At 40.1% G+C, this 21,420-nt stretch overlaps 2 protein-coding genes across 2 annotated transcripts; both read right to left on the reverse strand.

The window, feature by feature from the left end:
• Positions 1-250: 250 nt before the first annotated feature.
• Positions 251-7,461, reverse strand: msmo1 (methylsterol monooxygenase 1). The gene is made up of 6 exons (XM_034092744.1): positions 7,407-7,461; positions 6,003-6,296; positions 5,495-5,643; positions 4,726-4,852; positions 4,272-4,426; positions 251-712 (listed from the first exon to the last, which is right to left on the reverse strand). The coding sequence occupies exons 2-6, from the start codon at positions 6,255-6,257 to the stop codon at positions 523-525; spliced, it is 876 nt and encodes a 291-aa protein (XP_033948635.1). The 5' UTR covers positions 6,258-6,296; positions 7,407-7,461; the 3' UTR covers positions 251-522.
• Positions 7,462-8,251: 790 nt separating this feature from the next.
• On the reverse strand, positions 8,252-18,420 carry klhl2 (kelch-like family member 2). Its single transcript, XM_034085750.2, has 15 exons — positions 18,011-18,420; positions 16,187-16,306; positions 15,975-16,081; positions 15,747-15,868; positions 14,539-14,701; positions 14,237-14,346; positions 13,898-14,014; positions 12,126-12,275; positions 11,915-12,032; positions 11,324-11,521; positions 11,071-11,172; positions 10,691-10,819; positions 10,360-10,500; positions 10,130-10,273; positions 8,252-9,727 (listed from the first exon to the last, which is right to left on the reverse strand). Exons 1-15 carry the CDS (start codon positions 18,076-18,078, stop codon positions 9,699-9,701), a joined length of 1,818 nt encoding a protein of 605 aa, XP_033941641.1. The 5' UTR covers positions 18,079-18,420; the 3' UTR covers positions 8,252-9,698.
• Positions 18,421-21,420: the final 3,000 nt, after the last annotated feature.

A 21,420-nucleotide genomic window follows, 5' to 3' on the forward strand; every position in this document is an offset into this window, starting at 1 on the left:
GAACAAATTGAAAGTTCCATATGAGCCAATCTCCTTTTATTAAAAAAATAACATGAATTTGCATCAAACATGCCTGACTTGAGTTTGGACAGACCCACAGAACTGTATATCATGCAACGTCACTGACTCAGTTTAACTCAAGAGGAAGCGCTAAAGTGCTAAAACATTCATAGGTATACGGAAGAATTTCATAAGAAAGTCATATGGTACAAACTTCATGCAATGACAAAGCAAAGCAACAAATTCAAACGAGGATTTAGATATTTTTTATTCAGCCAGCAGCAAGACGACAAAAATACTTCTATAGCAAAAAAGGCACAAAAGACGGACTGAAGTTGACATACAGTCCGATTCAATAGCAAACCACAGCATTGCTGATTCTGAGATGTGAGACTGAGGAAAAGCACCACTGTCTGTGTATCCCTGCCTCTTCCCTCCTGTTTTGCATTACATTATTATTACATGATGTCACTTGTTAGACGCTTTTATCCTGCTGACAGGCGAGTGGATGAACAGAGATGTTTACTGCTCCTTCTTGTCTCCCAGTTTCTCCTGGTATTTGTTGAACTGGCTGTCCGTCATCAGCAGCTTGTCCCACCAGGTGAAGGTGGAGGCGTAGTTCCCAACGAAGTTCATGTGGTGGAAGTCGTGGAAGCGGGTGCCGGCGTAGAACGGGATCAGATGGAGTGGGTTCATAGGGATGTCATAACCACTGAGAGAGAGAACGATAAAAAGGGAATTAATGTCTGTCTGCTATTTATTCTTTCTTAGATTTAATAGGTCCATATTTTCTATTTAAAGCATTCTTCGAACAAGCTTTTCAAATGAGACGCACATTTAGAAATTATCAATAATTATGTTTGTCCTGATTACGTGGTGCATATATTTTGATTCTGTTTTCATGTTGCTGCGTAATGGTTGAATATGAAAAGATGGCTAGTTTTTCTATTGCACTGCACATTTTCTCATTAAAAAAACATTATATGTGTTTCTCTCTGTTGCACTATTGGCTAAATAAAATATTTTATGTAAAGATGAAAGAAAACCTGACTTTTGTCACAAGCATTGTTTTATTTTAGATGGTATATTCTTTTTTAAAGGATTATAAATTACATTTGTTTGTAGTTTATTAAGGCAAGTCTGCAGGATAAAAGTCAGTACTTAGTACTTAAAAATATAGGAAGATATAATGTATTTTAATAATAACTACCTAAAGGGGTTCTTTGTGATCTGATAACATCTGGGCTGCAGTGGAATAATCCAAAAATCAGCTCCTAAATTCTAACCCTATCGTCTATTCCTTGAACGTCACGGGGTTAAGGAATAGTGGATAGGAGAATTCAAAAGGATTTAGGAGAAGAGACTGCGAGAATCCGGCCGTTTCTCAATCGCGAAGAAACTGGCTTCCAAGCCAATATTTCAAGGATACTACATCATCGAGTGCCGCCGAAGGACTGTTCCAACCTCCAGCATACTTGGAATTCCACCGAGGCCGCGTCCTTGGTTTGGGGGTAATTTCGAGGCTGCACATGGGTAGACTTCACGTCCTTCAAATCCCTACAATGCTTTGCGCACGGACCAATTTCCCCAAATCTGTAGCGGAAAATGTAAGGCGGGGCCTCTCATATGACACACACCTGCACACTTGCTAGCCTGTTCCACTCTTCGTTTTCCGAATGCCAGGAAGGATTCTTGCCTAGCTTCTGAAGGAAGTGACTCGGAAGACATGTGCTACCAAGCAATTCGCGATTGAGAAACGGGGTGTTTCTCAATCGCGAGGATGCTGGCTTGGTAGTCGCGTACTTCCAACTCACTTCCTTCAGAAACGAAGCAAGTATGCTTCCAAGCCACGGCTTCGGATAACGAAGAAGAATGGAACAGGCTAATAAGTGTGCCACTCTCTCTAACGGTTTCAACATAAACTGTACCGAAAATAAATACCTCACGATGTCTATCTAATTATGAACTTGCTTTACTTTCATGGAACACATTTTTGATAATAACAAACAAATGTAACAAAGTAACATATTTACCAACACATGTTCTACGCCACTAGCCTACATACTTACATTTAAATGTGTGCTGCGTCGGTTCAGCAATTCTCCGCAAGGGTTTTTGAAATTGGTCCGTGCGCAAAGCATTGTGGGGATTTTAAGAACACGAAGTCTACCCATGTGCAGCCTAAAAATTTCCCCCAAACCAAGGACGCGGCCTCGGTCCAAGTATGCTGGAGAGTGGAACAGTCCTTCGGCGGCACTCGATGACGTAGCATCCTTGAAATATTGGCTTGGAAGCCAGAATCCTCGAGATGGAGAAACGGCCACGGCCTCCGACTGCACTTTCACTATCCGACGTGTTTATGATGCGCCAGCGGACATCATAAATGTGCGTCTGCTGCTGTGGGGAAACCATGGAAACTACAGTTTTCTATACAGCGGACTACAACATGGATGTTTAATAACAACGAGGGACTACTGTAAACTCATATAGAGACTCTGCTCCGTGCTCTGATGCTGTTGTTTTATGCTTTATGAACGTGGACAACAGAGAAACATATTCTTCATGACCAAAGTTGGAATTGAAATAAAAAGTGAAAGTTATGTTCGTCACCCTCTTAATACAAATGATCCCAATACGTATGATTGTATGAAAAGATCTTAAAATAAATACAAATGTATTTATTATAAACGTTAGTCCTTAACATCTATCACTGTGTGTATATCACCATTCAAACATCTTTTAAAAGTTGAACAAACCCCACACAGCTCAGTATGAATAGAAAACTGTAGTTTCCATAGTTTCCCCACAGCAGCAGACGCACATTTATGACGTCCGCTGGCGCATCATAAACACGTTGGCTGCCACTGAAGTACTTCCGGGTCATTTCACTCGGTTAGGAAGGTTCCTAAGCTAAATGGACTATTCGACTGCAGCCCTGGTGATCTGTATGGCCCTCTAGTGGTCACCGCTATACATTACTGACATTTAACATACGAATTGTGCAGTGTATTGTAATCAGTGATGTGCAGGGTTGGGTTGTAACGGAATACATGTAACGGCGTTACGTAATCAGAATACAAAAATCAAGTAACTGTATTCAGCTCGCGTTACATTTGAAAAACGAGTAATCTGATTACAGTTACTTTCGTAAACCTGAAGTGAATACATTTTGGATTACTTATTGGAATTATTGGTGGAAAGATTTCCTCACAACATTTAATATTCATTACTAAAGGTACAGCGGAATCATCGCAGCGCACAAAACCTATTACCGCCGCAGATGGACCAAAAAAGCGTTTGAAAAAAAATCGCGGGTCCGCTCGCTCTGAAACAATAACAACGAAACATGGAGGAACAAAAGTCTGCGTTTAAATCGCGTGTGTGTATATATAGGTGTGTGTGGTTAAAACACATCAGCCTGCGGTCGCTCTTTAGCCTTACTAATGATTATTTCTGAAGGTACACACAGTGAAGGCGGTGTGTGAAAGGCGGTGCGTGAAAGGCACTGCGCGGCGCACTCGTCTTCTCAGAGGCTGCGTTAACCCTCCCGCTGCCTCCTGGTGCTGCAGAGATTTCATGAAGTGAAGGAGGTGTTCCTTCTATAAAACAGCTGCGGGCAGCAGATACTGTGAGTGTCACGGATATTAATTCATAGATCAAGGCAGACTGGTGCACACACTCTCCTGTTTTGCCAATCCGGTGCTTAAACTATAGCTCTACACCCCTGGCCGAAATGTCCTTAAAATGAAGTCCGAGTTCGACATTTTAATTAATGTCCTGCCAACACTGGCAGGACAGAAGGCGACACGCCCGTTCTAAGCCGTGTCCCTCACTCCTCACATTCCAAGCTGCATCCCCAACAAGTGTATTATGTTGTTACATCGTTTCAGATGTGATGTTTCAGTTGTGCTCTTGATAAGCCATTAAAACAGTAAAACATGTTCAGTTTCCTTTTGCTTTTTGTGTCTCCTGTTCACCAAAACATACCCAGTTTGGAAAGTAATCCAAAAGTAATCTAAAAGTAATCTGATTACGTTACTTTTTTAAGACACGTAACTGTAACTGTATTCGGATTACTTTCAGAGCCATGTAATCAGTAATCAGTAACTGATTACATTTACAAAGTAACCCTCCCAACCCTGGTGATGTGTTGCAGTCAATGTCTCTCTTAAGTCATAGTATTAAGCAGTCCATTTGAGCTACATTTCTACCTGCAGAAAGTGATGAAAAGGGGAGAAAAAAAACTACATGACAGGAAGAAAGTGTCTTACCTGTGGACATCGATGGTCTCCAGCAGGCGGAAGGACACCCAGGCCCACAGTAGGAACACGTGGTTACAGAACATCATGATGCCGATGAAGAAACCTGTTCCCAGGATGAGAGTCTCAGCAGGATGAGCGTACTCTGCCTGCATGCCGAACGGAGACTGAGGGACAGAGGAAGAATGTAATGAAGACATATTCAGGTGTGTGTGTGTGTGTGTGTGTGTGTGTGTGTGTGTGTGTGTGTGTGTGTGTGTGTGTGTGTGTGTGTGTGTGTGTGTGTGTGTGTGTGTGTGTGTGTGTGTGTGTGTGTGTGTGTGTGTGTGTGTGTGTGTGTGTGTGTGTGTGTGTGGTCATATGTTCTCATGTGACAGCTACAGGATCATTAATAAGTAACTATTCAGTAAAGACAGTAACCAGAGTGGTGTGTTTATTTATTTTATCACTTGTTTGTTTTACTCACGGTGAACTCGTGGTGGACTTTGTGGATGTGTTTGTAGATCTTGCGGTGGTGCAGCGCGCGGTGCAGGAAGTAGTGCCAAGTGTCTTCAACCACTGCGCAGCCGAAGCACTGAGCCACTATGTACGGCCTGGAGGAGGAGACGAGGAGAGAGAGGAGGGACATCCTTAGAAACGCACACTGAGATATTCAAATTAACCGTGACCAGTGTATCCCGCTGAATGCGGTTAATGTAAAGAATGTAATTTCTTAAAACTGCCATTTCATCTCTTTTTATGTGATTTTTCTCATATTGATATTGCAAAAAAAAAAAGTTTTTCTTTTTTCAATGCCATGTGATCTACCCACACTACCTTTGCGATCGACATATTGGGCACCCCTGCTCTATTTGTATAATTTATCGAAAGAAATGTCACTTTTACTTTTATTGTCAACAAGTCTAATGACCTTAACAAGATATAATGGAAAATGTTCTTTTGTTTTTTTTTAAAGCAGTATTACATGCATGCATTTTCTTTCGTAAAGCAGATTGATGAAGGCATGAGAAACACCTTTCTCGTTTTAAAAAATACAATAATTGCTGCTGGATAGCTATGCGTCATTAAATTGAATGCTTTTCAGAGCTACATTTCTGTCTTAAACGTTACCATTATCATAGATAGCACATGCCTGGATTAAAATGTTACTATGCTATAAAACTAACAATAACACTTATGTGTACGGTACACGTTAAAATAAGGCATTGGGTGTGTTTTATTATACTTCCACTGACCAGCGTGGCATGGAGTTCCAGTCATAAGGGATGTTGAAGAACTCAGTGAAGTAGTAAGTCCCACAGATCAACGGCAGCTGGATACAGAAATGGTTGAACAGCAGCATCTTAAAACACCTCCACTGTTTCTCCCAGGTCTCCGGCTTGTCCTGCACACAACAAAAACACACACACACACACACACACACACACACACACACACACACACACACACACACACACACACACACACACACACACACACACACACACACACACACACACACACACACACACACACACACACACACACACACACACACACACAGAAGGTTTAAAAGAGATATCTTAAACTTAAAAAAATAAAGTCATAACCACTTGGAGTACCACCATTGCCTCTGAGATGTACAAAAGTAGAAGAGTGTAGCAGGAAATGGAAATACTAGTACAAGTAGCTCAAAATTGCTCACAGTACAGTACTTGAGTAAATGTACACAAAAGGTACTTAAAAGTTAAATCCCACACAAACCTGTTGGATCTTGTATTTCTGCATGAAGGGAAAGAACTGGAAGAGGAATCCGGGGAGGCAGAACAGGAAGTAGATCAACTCGTGGACGATGAGCGACCCCCAGGTGGCAATCTGGAACTTGGTGTAGTTGTCCATCATGTAGTCCCAGGCGTGTTTCATGGAGGGCTGGAGGGGGTTTTCTGGCAACACCGCATCCATGTACTCCACCGCCAGGTAGGCAGAGCTCAAGATGTCTGCTGTGCCGTTCACCTCCATGATGGTCAATGTCAGATGAATGCAGGACAGGAGAGAAGACTGGGAAACAGGAACACAGTGTTATAATAAAGTTATTAAAATACTTTAGAAAGAACACACTGTATACAACTCTCAGACAGGAGGTATCATTACAGCTATAGGTATAGAGATAATATAATTCAGTCATGTTGGTACAGTGCAAATGTGTCTTTTAACAAAAAGGTACAACAGTGGAAGAAGTTTGTCATCTTTAACTGAGTAAAAGTGACGATACTATGCAGTGTCAAAAATACTCCGCTACAATTATAGTAAGTCCTCCTTTAACAGTCTTCTTTAAGTATGAGTTCAACAGTATTAGCATCAAACTGTACTTAAAGTACAATTAATATTATATATGTGGGTTTCGTGATGGATTGACCAAAAATAAAACGTGTTTTACCTCAAAGAAAAGTGTGACTAAAGATGTTGACATAAGTTGAATATGTTGAAGTGCATAAATGTCAATGTCCTGTTCCTTGAGTGCTAGTATATAAATGTGCAAATATATAGAATATTTCAAATTATTGTAGTATAAACAAATGAAACTCAGATCAGAAAATCAGATTTTACGTGTTTGTCCCATATCCTAATCAGTGACTTATTATGCAGAATGGCTCATATCACATAGTCCTAACCAATATATTATATAACTTATTATATTATGACTTATATAAAAAGGAGTACTCAAGTAAAGGGCTGGTAACTCAAACTTCCAATACTTGATGTTCTACTGTTAATACCTTACAGCTACATAATGATGATACACTATGACATAATACTGTTGCAACAATAAATACCATTTCAATCATTAAATTCAACACGAAAACATGCTGAATTACACCGCTAAGAGATTGTTAATGCAAAAACGTAATGAATCTCAATGAAACAAACAGAGGAACTCTAAAAACAGCTAAACATTTCCTTATATCTCCCCAGTATCACTTACACTATGTCATGTTTATTAATGAACTGTGTTTCAGATTACAAAGCGAGCCGGTGTATTGTTCTTAAAACTCGTAAAACCTAGCTCTTTTTCGCTGTATTATATAAAAAAGACATGTGGTTAAACAATCGCTGCTAATAAAAACAATAAAAACGGTATTTTTGCAGCTTAAACGACGGTAAACTCACCTTGTCGCGGATCGTCCCGTCTACCTGACAGTGAGACAGCCGACCATATGAAGTACAGTCATATCGAACAAGCTGATTGGTTGAGAGGAGAGGAGACTGACGTCGAGGGGCCGAGCCGCTTCGCTGATTGGTCCGTGACATGGACTGATGATAGGGAGACTGACTGTTTCTGCAGCAACGGCCAATCAGAGGCGAGCTCTGCTTTCATAACCTCTGCAGTGAATGGATTGTACGAGTTAAGAGATGGGGTGAACTTTGAGTCATGCATGCGTCTTCCGTCTCATATTTACATTTGTATAACACTTTGTGATTCAATGTCAACTTTGGAAACGTTGTATAGTTATTTTGACAGTCTTTACCTATTAAAATGTAAATACAGCACCACTTAAATGTAGTTTTACATCTTTTAAAAAGTTTTAAATATGAAATGTTGTCTGATATGCATCTTCATTTATCATATACATGCTCCATTGTATTTTATAAGATGACTATTCGGTATGTGTAAAATCGTAATCTGCTAAAGACATATCGCTGGCAAAGTACTACAAAATAGTACTTAATGTACAGTACAGACTTTTTGTTATTTCACCCCTTGCAAAACTAAATTTACTTTGACAAAAGAAGTACAAAAGTTCTCAAATACTCAATGTTATCTAAATAAGGGCAGAATTGCAAGAACTTTAACTGAAATGAAAACAAAATTAATAACAACGAAAATTAATTAAGAAGTGTCCGACACTGAGAAGTCTAATAATGCCAGCTTTTACACGACACTTATGATTACATGTTAAATATTGTAAATAAACAAATGACTGTAGAGTTTTAAAAACATTACACAAAGCATATTTTCATTTTCAACATTTTACTGATTTGGCAAAGTTTTAAAAACAGATGTCATTTCACAGCTTTAAATACAAGAAGCATATTTATTAATGATAATATAAAACAAGTAATGAAACATTTTCAAAGTCATTAGCCTACATGACATTCCTCAATACACTGACAAGAAAACAGCAATACCAGTTACTTTTATAGCAATATTTTTTCAACTGAAACTCAAGAGTAGGTTTGGTCACTTTCCAGAAAGAGAGAACACATTAGTTAAGTAGTAAAGAGAGACAGAAATGAAGAGACATATTAAAATTGGCACATTCATAGTACGTCAGGGTGTGCAGTAGTTAATAGGGTTGCTACACTAAAAGAGGGAGAGGGGACTGTTGAAGGATAGGAGGTTGGAGTTCGGGGACCATGCAGTGAGTTCAGGCCGTTGTAGTGGTTACAACCACAGCAAAGATGACTGCCTTGAGACAGTAAAGCACTGATACATCCAACTGTTTTCATCTCAAATAGCTTCTCCCTCTGCCCGTCACTGTTTTTGGCAACATGAATGACTCTTCTCCTTTACCAGAAGAGTGGTGTTCAAGTCAAAGTCTGTTTTTTTTATAGAACAAATGCACATTTTCTAGCTTGCCACGTTCTGAATTCATGCGGGCTAACGCAACCGATCTGGACTCAAATGTGTTTCTTTATCCCAAAACATCCTCAGAGTCCAGCTGTACTCTGTCCAGTAACAGTACTCAAGGCATAACAAAGGGGAAGAAGAGGGAAAGCGGGATGTTTTTAGACATTCAGGCACTCTTGAACAGCCACACTGCAACACTGTAAAAAGGCCAGAGGTCAGACAGAGTGCGTTCATGCGGCGTCGGACCAGGCGTCCCCACACAGAGACTCAGATGCACACAAACGCACACATGCTCACATGTGCAAGCAAAAGGAGCACCTTTAAATGCAAGCGCACACACACAAACACACACTCACACACACTTTTCATGATAGAAAAGAAGGAGAAACAAAGATTTTAGTCCCAAATGGTCCTTCTTTGCCTTCCTCTCCCGTATATTAGATCAGTGGTCTCTCTGTTAACATTACTAATGTTAAAATAACTTTGCAGTTATAGTAGCTTCATATCAGTAGCGTTTCAATGGCACTTCAGCAGAGCGTCACACTGGTGTGTCCATTCACCAGCAGCAGTCCTTCCAGGAGGGGATTAAAACACGGGTTTGATTCCCCCCCATTTGTTACAGCTCCCCCTTTCAGGTAAGTGCAAAAAATCTTCTTCATCATCATCCTCAACATCCTCAACAACAACAATCTTGTCATTTTCTTCATCTTCGTCAGTGCCTGTGCTAATGCTGCCCAACATAATAGCATTGGCATCGTAGACAGATCCAAGATCAGTATTCAGCAGGAGAATACGTTCTGCTCCGAATCAGTGGCAGTAGTAGAGCGCAGTCATAAGGGCTTGTCGATTACAGTCACTCCTAGGGTCACAAAAAAAAGAGATTAAGCTGGTGCATCGCTACTGCCACACGTTTATTTTCACATGCATGATGTGCAGGACATTTATATTCTACATATCATAGAATCCCTTAAATAAATGGCAACTACAGTCACTTTTGTTAGTACTTTAAAAAAGTAGGAATACTTGTTTAAAAGGATTTCTATATTGTATCTACGTGGTTGATTGGTGAAGACACTTTAGCATTTTAGAAATACATTTTAATCAAAAATAATGATGTTAAAGCTTTATGCATAGAAACATTTGTTGAACAGTGTATAATAGCTGTAATGTTCAAAGAAATGTCAAATGTACATCTCACTGTAGTTTGGATACAACACATTCAATTATAATACGTTTTCAGCACTTATGTATATCTACACACCTGCATAACTGCGTCCTGTGCTCATGCAGTTTGGCAGTAGTGTCCACTTGTCCGAGTTTGGGTTGTAAAACTCCACAGAAGCCAGATTGCAGCTCCCGTCGTCCCCTCCCACCACATAAAGTACGTTGTTTACAGCACACATACCTGAAAACACACACACAGAATAAAGATCAATGGACATCCTTCATCTCACACCTGAGGATGTCTGGTGGTCAGACGGTCTGCTTTACCTGCGTTGCGTCGACACATGTTCATGTCAGCTACCTGCCTCCAGCTGTTAGAGGCCGGATCATAAACCTCACAGCTCTTCCTCACCAGTGGGCCATCATGACCCCCCACAGCGTAAAGTAAACCTTTCAACACACCTACACCTGAGGACGACATCAAACACATTGGTCACCATTTCAATGCCACTGGTCAGAAAGGAAACATGTTATGGAAGCAAAATAGAGCAAAACCTCAGAATTGAACAGTGCATGAAAAGTCACATTTGTATATAAGTTATTACCACAGGTATTGTTTGTTTGTCATCTTATAATATTGAACCACACACACACTGACCTGCTCCGCTGCGTCTCGTGCCCATCTCTGCTATGTAGCTCCACGTGTTGCTTTTAGGGTTGTAAGCTTCTACAGTACTCAGACATTGCCTGGTCGCACCATCATAACCTCCAACTGCATACAGGATCCCTGAAACACACACACAAGGAAACACATTATAACTCAGAATAAGCGAGGCAGTGAGATGGAGAAAATTATAGAAATACAAGGTACCTATGCAGATAAAAAGATTGTGAAAGATTTTGATGCAAATAAGCCATAGTTCCTGTCTCTATAAACTCTAGTAAGTTATGTGCTTTATAGAACAAGTATTTATTGCAGGACTACTGTATGGTTAATAGTGTTTATGACTGTAAAACTGAACTGGGATTCATATTCACCATTGACAACACCCACTCCGACACTGCTTCGTCGGGTACTCATGGGTAACACATGGAACCACTCGTCTGTTTTCGCATTGTACGCCTCGATTGTCGACAAACCTGCAAGCACACACACACACCATGTATCAAAGACACCATGAACAATTACATATTATATCATTTCCTGTCAAAAAGCCTGTAGGGATGCACCGCCTAAACCCTCTCTGTCTCACAGAAATGTAAAATATGGGATTGGATAGTGTATCTGTACCTGTGCTGCCGTCAAAGCCTCCCACAGCGTACAGGAGTCCGTTGAGCACTGCGGCCCCGAGCGTGGATCGGCGGTCCTGCATGCTGCTCACACTCGTCCAGCGGTCCATCATCGGGTCGTAACAGTCGACCGTCCGCACACGCAAAGAACCGTTGAAACCACCAACTGCATACACACACCCACCCACGTACACCACACCTAAAAGGTACGAGATTAGATAAGATTGAGAACACATTTGCACACATCATTTAAGAGAAATAGGCCTTTTGTTTGCATAGGAAAAGTCTCTTTTATTTAAACTGTATGTCATTTATCTGTTCAGTGTATATTGCTTGAAGCAAACCAAAGGTAAACCCACTCGGAAGAGCCTGAACACCTCTGCTCTAAACATAAGCTATTTGCTAATAACACTAGTAACGGATCATGCAGCCTGTTTTTAACTTAACATTCACAAGTTGACGAGCACCGCCTGAATGCAACATTAGTTTGGTGATTTAGGGCATTCAGGTTCTCTGATACAACTGCATTCTTCAGAGAATCCCGGCTCTAACGGTCTTTATGTTTATGTTGTTCTTATTGAGGGTTTCCTACCTGCTCTGCACCTCCTGGTCGGGAGCTCAGCCACCTGATACCATCGCTGCTCCTCAAAGTCGTAACATTCAACACTACGGATGGCTTTGGGAGCCTGGCCTCCGACCACAACCATCACCTACACAGAAGAGAAACAGAGAGCCGTCACATGAAGAATGAATTCATTATTTTAACTAAAAGTGGAGGAACTTAGTGGAGGTTGCATAGATACCTTAGGACAGCAGGCTGGAGTCCTCATGCGTGTGCGTGCCGTTTTCATCAGAGCTCTCTGGTCAGCGGGCAGCAGGTGGTACTTCATGGCTTCAATCAGGTAATCTTTACACGCACTGCTATTCTTGATCAGAGACTCCTCCTCCACACGCTAACACAAACAAAACAAAAAGAGAGAGGATTTAAAAAGAGCTGCAGTATATTGTGGATTAATTAGTAGACTGACCAACTTTCACCATCATAAATTTAAATGTTAAAAGATCACACCTCAGTTGTGCTACCTGCTATAACTCATGCATATTCATCCAAGTTGTGGCAATGTCCAACTTCAATTATAGTTTAATCGGACCTCAAAATAAACACACAACACAAGAGCTTGTATACCAGAGGTGACGGACACAAAGATAAACATCTAGATGCTTAGGAGATCTTTTGTTTTAATCTGCTTGGACTAGATTGATTTACAAGGTTAAAGATTTGTATACAAATGACTGGCTTAATATCTTAACATGACATTTATTCAGTTCATCCCTGTTTTAACAACAGCAGAAACAAACGAGTTGGACCACTGTAAACTGGATACGTAGCAACATGTCGCTCAGCTGTCTGACACAGACAGTGTATTTAACCATCCTGGGTGTTGAAATGATTATGGCACTTGAACACATAAGAGTTTTTCGCAGCAGCGATGGTTGCACTGAGGCAAAAAGATAATTGGGATCAGATCACTAGCAAAAAAACATAACCCTCAGTGCTCTGAAGCTGAGAACACATCTTCCTCCTATCATAGAATACTTGAGACAGTTGCTCTGCCATTAGTTTAGCTATAGTTTAATGTTCAGGATGAGTTTAAACATGTCTGTGTCGAAGTCACATGCTCACTAAAACAGCATTACTGTGTTTTGAGTTCACTGGTTTAATCAGTGAACTCAAAACACAAAGCTCAGATAATTTATATAATGTCTAAAATGTCAAATATTTTACCATGTACAGTATATTGTATCTTATTAAAAAGGTGTCACTTCCTCATTCCTATTGTTTGACAAGCACAACGACAAGTCATTGATTAATTCATCACAACACGTCCAGAGTCAGTTTGTCAATAATTTCACAGAAACAAATAATCATGTACTGATTTTCAGACACAAAACATGTTATACTGTATATTTGATCTATTACTGATTATATAGTACAAACAAAGGGTTCAATGTGATATGATGTTTACATCAATTTTACTTAAAGGTGGGGTATGTAATTTATTTCAGAAACACTTTTTGTTATATTTCATGGAATGCTCTTAACATCCCGATAGCAATGAATATTAAATGCTTTGACAATAAATACATTAAAAAAACGTCATCTCTGGAAGCCGTAGCGCTGTAAAAAGCACGACACATCATTTTAGCCAGCCCGGCTAAAATAACTGGATGGCCTACCTGCCTGTCAGCCTTCCATCTGTGTACAAACTTATCTCGTGCCCTCATTGGTCATGTGTGCGTTCGTGTGTGTTGGAGGAGGGGCTCTGTAAGGAAGTGGCAGATTTGTTCCGGTTGTGTATTTTCAAATTCTAGCGCACTCGAGCTGGTTTCTCCAAAATTACCTACCCCACCTTTAATTGTAGTGAGAATCCAACATATATCCGACATGTTCTAAAAAAAGTTCTCCAGTTTAGCTTGGACCCGTTCTTTATCTCAGTTAAGATAGACAGAAAGAGCAACAGCCACATTGAATTCAAGCATACAAAGTTAAACGGAGCGATGCAGACACTCGTACCTGCACCAGGTATTCTCTGGAGAGAAGCGGCATGCGGACATGTTCCATCAGGTGAGCCAAATGCTCCTGCCGCACATCTTTATCGTGGTTTACCCAGGCTATCACCGCCTCAAACACCTGCAAAATAAAGTACCCAGAGACACTTTAAACACAGGTACAATCATTTAGTCGTGCTGTCCTGCCTATGTAGACACATGTATGAAAGTGCATACAAACAGCCCACAGCAGTAAAACAACAAAATAAATATATTTCTCAAAATCCCTTTAAAACAAAACAATATAAATGCAGAAAAGATAGTTAAAGAGACGTTGCATTGGGCAGAGTGAATGTGTGTGTACCTTCTCCTCTGTGGGGATGGTGAGCTTGTCACTGGCGATCAGGCTGGACACTTGCTCCATGCCCAAATTGAGGAACTCTTCACTCCCAACCACCTCAGTGAAATGTTGCTCTGTCAGCAAAAGCATCAAATTAAAAAACTACCCTGTGACTACAGTTTAAAATAGCTTATTTTTTTCCTTTTAACATTGTCATTAATTAAATCTGTTCTCATTCTGTCTCACATCCTCCAGGACACACACAAACCCATTTTAGTGTATAGCACACACGCATATAACAATTGAGATTTAGCGCGCACACACACCTGCGTAGCTGTTGGCCTGTGTGAGGAGCTGAGAGCAGGCGTGGAGGTCAGCGAAGGCTCGAATCCCCAGGCAGTTTGAGGGGTGAAGCTGAGAGCTCAGGAACTCACAACAAACCTTCTTCACCTCGTTGAGCTGGAGCAGGCTGGCGGCGGGTAGCAATGCCTGGCAAACACACACAGAGAATAACCTGTATGAAGGGGAACTTCAGGTACTAAACAATGCATATAATCACAGGTTAAATCACCCAAAAATAACCTGCTTGTTACTGCTACCGTTGAGTGAGAATATGAACTTCTTCACTCAAGACTTCTCTAAATAAAATTCTGTTTAGTTTAAATATTTTTAATTTGTTCAAACAGAGTGGATTACCCTATAGGCAAGGGAAGAGTTTACAATTAGTTTAACGTTTTTTACACATGATCAAGTGAAACAAAAAGACACTTCTAATCTGCAGTGATTGTTTGTAGTGATCTGATTGTTCCCAAATCTCAGAAGCATCAGTGTGATCATGAAAACAAATCCTTATTCAGGGTTTACTGTATTACACGGCTGAAAGAGCCTGATAACTAGACCATGGAAGTATATATGTTTTGTTTATATGCCTGTGCAAGGAAAAGGTTTGGGCAGGAAAATAAAACATTAAAAGTCACGAGGGGAAATAAAGTTTTCATTCAGTTAATTATTGTGAAATGTTGTTTACTGAAAACGTCACTGAATTGGTTGCCTGTATATATTTTATGAACCATACCACTTGCCTAATTTTGGCATTTGAATATTTTCATTTTTGTTTGGACCTCATTGTACTATATTTAGACTTTACTATACGTGCGATCTGTCCACTATGTATTACATCAGCTGCTCTTTTCCCTCTGGATAAATAAAGTGTTATCTTATTATTCATTAAGTGGATTGATTTCTGTTCAAACGTTGGACACAGAACAGTTAGGGATCAATCGGAAATTGCAAACCAATTGGTTTGGTTATCAATTACGGAAAAATCTGTTTAATTAAATAGGGTTTGAAATAAGCAATAACTTCGATAACAACTTTATTAGTTGGATGTTTGGTTATTAAGTAACCACTGAAGATTTATAATTGTTTTATTAAACATATAACAACACAGGTTGTGTTTCCATTTCAGAAAAGCAGTAAAGCCATGTAAACGATGTAATTATTCAGATAAATGATTATGTGAGTGTGTGTTTACCTGCACGTTATCCTCCGTGACCTGTATCTCTGCGGTGTAGATGTAGTCCACCAGCAGGCCCAGAGTCCAGCCGTCCATCTCCTTTATCCTCACTCGTTTCGCCCGGCTCTCTGCCATCTCACCTGTTGGTACACTCGTGTTAGACATACATTACCACACAGTACAAAAGACAGAAACTGAAACAAAGGATGCAAAGACCCTGCTGTATGAATGGAAACGCGTCCTCACCTGTGAACATGGCGTGGAAGTAAGGGCTCCCGGCAGCCAGCACCACCCTGTGAGCAGCGATCTCCACATCCTCTGCCACTATGGTCACATCACACAACAAGCTCTGGCTGTATGGGCATGGAAGAGATGGAGAGGTGAGAGGTCACAACTACAGTTTTAAAACGTGGTACCCTGAAAGAGACACAGACCTAAAGAGAAAAAGTTAGCTTCACCTGCGCAGCTCGTTCATGACTTTGAACGCCTTCCTCATGTACCGGGGGTTCAGAGTGACGGGACCCTGCCTCTCGACGCCATCTTCTTTGTCCAGAGAGTGTGGACAAAGCCTGGTGCACCTGAGAGGGACACACATAAGGCAAACATAAGTATGTGGCTCTCTTTTACATACGGGAGGTAAGCATAAAATACAACATGGTGACCTGATATGAATATAATATAACTATTACAATTGGCAAATGTAAAAATGTAATGTATCAATAAATATGTATAGGGTCAAATACAACAATTAAAACAGTTGACACAAGGTTGCCAACAACAGTTGACGCATTCATAAAGTTTTAAGGAGTTTTAAAGAGGATATTACTAGTACTAGTTTGGATCTTTTACTTTGGTATTATGTATCACCACCCTCTGAGAAGAGAAAGTTTGGCTTCCAGGTAACCATTTAATAAAGACTCAACCAGCACTCCTACACATGAATAACAGTACCTGTCCCTAGCATTTATGTGAGTCACTTGGTTTAGAAATATGCTTCAAGAGGGCTCAGTATTACTTAATATATAATGTTATAGATAATGTGTTCTGAAAAGGAAACCTCTTCAAGACAGATTAATCAAATTGCCAATACTAATTTGCACACAGTGAAATTGGGGCCTGAATGATAAACCCGCCTTAACCTAATCAAGTGGCCACTAACTGTAACTCTCAATGTGTATATGATTAATAGATCAAAAAGTCCATCATTCAAAATCATAACAGACATATTTCTAGCTAAATGTAAAGGAGGAAAACAAAAGTAAGTCAGATTCATTATTATTTATTGCAGTATTTTATATTGTTATTTTTTTTTTACTGATATGAACTAGCATTAACATTTTGTAAAAATACAAAATATATCGTTCAGCACGACAGCCCATTGATAAACATTATAGGTTATATAATTTAACAATGATTATTAATGTGTTCACTTCTATAAGGTTGCAGCTGGTAACGGTGATGCTTATTTTTTTAAATATATACTGCAGGAGCTTGTGAATTTCAACAAGGGATCAATTAAGTGTATCTTAATTCATAATACATGTTTTGTTGATTTTTATTTTGCATTAATCTAATTCTGAATTGTCATAGTAACTAAAGCTTTCAGATCAATGTAATGGAATACAATGTGGAATATTTGACTTAGAATTGGAGTGCAGTAGATGTATACATGTAATAAACATACGAAGTTCAAGTGGCAGGAACAGGAAATACTCAAGTAAAGTACAAAATCATCAAAAGTTGTAAAATACTTGAGTAAATTAATTCAGTTGCTGTTCACCCCTGGTCATAACTACCTAAATCCCACACAAACCTGTAGCTACTGTCCAAACTTTGGTGTAAAACAGCAGAAAGAGTAATAAATCAAGTATCCCAAATTCAAGTAACTCAAATGTATAACAATGTATTTCCTTTATCTCCATCAATGTTCAGTAAACACTAATGGCCTCTCCTTTCATAATAAAACATCCTATAATCATGCTGCTAATGGCAAAATCACGTGGCCCATGTTTTCTGTAACAAAAACACACCCACACACACATGGCTACAGGACACACATGCCATAAACAAAAAACACCTCGGTAATAATCCCAACATTATTCCACCAACACAAATCCAGCCTGTGCTGCAGCGGGCAGGCTCGGCATCAGTCCCCGGGAATCAGTGACTGTCCCCCCGATCAGCCACACCGGCTGGCCGCTGTCTCTGTCAATGCGGCACCATCAGTCAAGCAGCCACTGGGAAACGTCAACACGCACAATCACACATATTTGAGCACTTACAGCGGATGACTGTCCATGATTCCGGTGCTTTTCAGAGGCTGAAAACTTGGCCCAGCGGCATGCACCATTCCATATCCACAATGTCGTCTTTAGTGGGTCTAAATTCAAGCGTGAATCGCGGCGATCAGCTGTCCAGAGGCGGGGGAGACGGGCTGACGGCAGCCCATTAAATCAGCCCGATTCACATACAGACACAGCCAGACTGCGGTGACACTCTGTAACAAACACGTTGCGATTACACTCGGGCTGTTGTAGCCTGCAGTCTGCTTCTCCTGTCGGCACCCACAGGGGGAATAACACGCAGGAAGGGAGCAGCGTCAAAATGTGGGTTGTTGTGCTTTATTCCCCCCCCTCTTCCCCTCCTGGGTGTAATATGGGTGCGGGAGGCGGACAGACAAGGCTACCTGTTATTTCCCAATCGCTGATTAAAACGCACAAACAAGGACATGTCGGCAAAGACGGTCCTGAGCAGCCAAGGCGGCCTGCAAGAAAGCACTGTCTCCCTCTAGCCGTGGAAGACTGACTGGGTAACAGGCTCCTAATAATATTAATAAATACATTAATAAACTTGATTTATAAATCACCTTTTATACAAGAAATGCAGCCATTTGTTTATTTTCTAGCTATAGAGATTCATATTTTAAAGATACAAAGTATTCATATTTAATATTTCACCCTGTGCGCCATCTACCAATCTAGTACTGCGGTCAAGCCAGCTTCCACTTGGGAAAACACAGTCAAGCCAGCCCGCACGTGATATTGGGGTGCGCGAATATTAGAAGCATTACGGTAAAATCCCAGCTCTTACTCGGTCAATAACAAAAGCACCTATAAAAACAAACCAAACATATTAAATTAAGAAATATGTACTATATAATGTGATCAATAATTATTTAAAACAAACTACGTATAACTACCACGAGTCCACAAACTCCACATCAGAATGTCCTGATTTTTTCTGGGTGAGTAGATGGGGTGTCCTTCTATCACCCTGCAGTGAGATGAGTCTTGCATCAGGGAGAGATTTCGTTTTATTCTTATCTAAACACAGGGCTGATAGCTCATATATGGGATTTCAAAGGTCTTTTATTTTGAAACTCCACATCAGAATGTCCTGATTTTTTCTGGGTGAGTAGATGGGGTGTCCTTCGATCACCCTGCAGTGAGATGAGTCTTGCATCAGGGAGAGATTTCGTTTTATTCTTATCTAAACACAGGGCTGATAGCTCATATATGAGATTTCAATATGAGATTTCAAAGGACTTTTATTTTGAAACTCCTTACATTTTACATTTACTCGTGGTAGTTATACGTAGTTTGTTTTAAATAATTATTGATCACATTATATAGTACATATCTCTTAATTTAATATGTTTGGTTTGTTTTTATAGGTGCTTTTGTTATTGACCGAGTAAGAGCTGGGATTTTACCGTAATGCTTCTAATATTCGCGCACCCCAATATCACGTGCGGGCTGGCTTGACTGTGTTTTCCCAAGTGGAAGCTGGCTTGACCGCAGTAATCTAGTAACATAAAGACTCAGGGCCGTATTCATGGAGTCAACATTGGGGGGGACCAAAAATTCAATACAAATTTGAATACTAATTTCCTGCCATTCTAAAGGAAAATACATAAAAAATCACTAACACATTGGATACTTTAAAACCTGTTAAACCCCATGCCCCTGCCTGTGGGGCCAAAACACAACAATAGTCATGAAACTGTGTCTCAGGCCAACACATCCTCACTCCCAGGTCGGCCTATGTTGACGTTATGTCAAGTCCCCTGCCGGCTTTTTCCAACGCAAGGGGGGGGGCCTTAGCGTCCATTTTCAACGCAAGGGGGGGGGCCTTAGCGTCCATTTTCAACGCAAGGGGGGGGGCCTTAGCGTCCATTTTCAGCTTTCCGGGATGTCCATGTGCTTCTATGGACGCTCATGGAAGCACAGCATTCGTTTGTGTCGACTGCCCTTAAAGGCAATGTGAGCGTCCATTCTCATTGGATAGCGGAGAATTGTACACCCGGAAGTAAATATTCCCCTTACTGACGATTGATTTTACAGTGATATCTGCACTACTCATCGACTAAAAAACACCAGATTATCCTTGTTAATTACACAACATTGATTGGTTTAAATTGTGTGCAATGCTTTTGTATTTTTCCCCTTCGATTCGGAGAAACAAATCTTTTTTCGGAGTAAAGGATGGCAGAAGACACTACACTACCCAGAATCCCCAGCTATCATTTCTCCCTGCAGAAAAAGAAAACATGGCCGAACTTCGTTTTATTCTGGGTGTAAAATGCCTATTTTAAAGTTAGTTTGGCCATTAAAATGCGTTTTGATGTCATTTGATGCGAGAAATATGAGTTGTTATTTCAGATTATGTGTGCAGTGGATGTACATGATCTTTAGTTTGCTAGTTATTACGAAGATTACTTCAGGAAATTGCGTCCAACGTTTTCATTGTTACCAAGGTGGTTGCTAGGGACGCTGCTATCGATATTATTTCTGTTATGTTGTGTAACTGTTTAATGGTGTTATCTTTATTGCTACCCCCTTCCCCGTCAATGTATAGTGTTGGTCCACAGCGCAAACATATTAGTTTAACAAAATCCGCATCTAAAGATACGTTATTTCCCCCTCTGCAATTCCAGTCTCACATCTCACAGCACATCGTCATTAACAAATACCGGAAACAGACCGAAAACATTTAAAAAAAATAAAATAATACCTTATTCCGAGTGTGCTTGCTTTTCTCTTTGAAAGTCATCACATAACGGCATTGTAATACACGGTTCGGCTGCATTAAATATTACATATCTGCCGTAGTTCTGTATTTATAGCCCTGATGAGAAGACAAACATGAGGAACTGAAAACGTGACGTGGATCATAAATATATCAGCCATTAAACAACATCTTACATTTCTTTTCACACAATACGTCTCCTTGCCGTATCAACACTAATTCGGCTCACTTTTATATTTGATCCAATTGGTAGATAGGCTGTATTTACACCATAAAGGTGCACAGATGATATAAAGAGACACCTGGTGGTTAAAGCATGTTATTGAATTTCATTATTTTTATTATTAGATATTAATAGGATCCCTATAAAGTATATTCATTACTCGTTATTCTCTACTAATAGTTAATTAAAGACTGTATATAATGACTATTTTGCACATCCCGTTCAAGATTTCAAGATGTTCTAAGGTTTATTGACATATCATATAGGCCTACACAACTATGGTGTAGTTCTGCACTGAATGAAAAACTTGGGTCGCAGGTTCCTCAACAGTGCATTACAAGACATCTATCAATATGTGTGCATACCTCCAGCAATGTTAACTATGTTGAAGCACTTATTTTAACTGATATTATACATAATGAATTATACTCTTATGATGTA

Source organism: Pseudochaenichthys georgianus, chromosome 1 (assembly GCF_902827115.2).
Source record: "Pseudochaenichthys georgianus chromosome 1, fPseGeo1.2, whole genome shotgun sequence".
NCBI lineage: Eukaryota > Metazoa > Chordata > Actinopteri > Perciformes > Channichthyidae > Pseudochaenichthys > Pseudochaenichthys georgianus.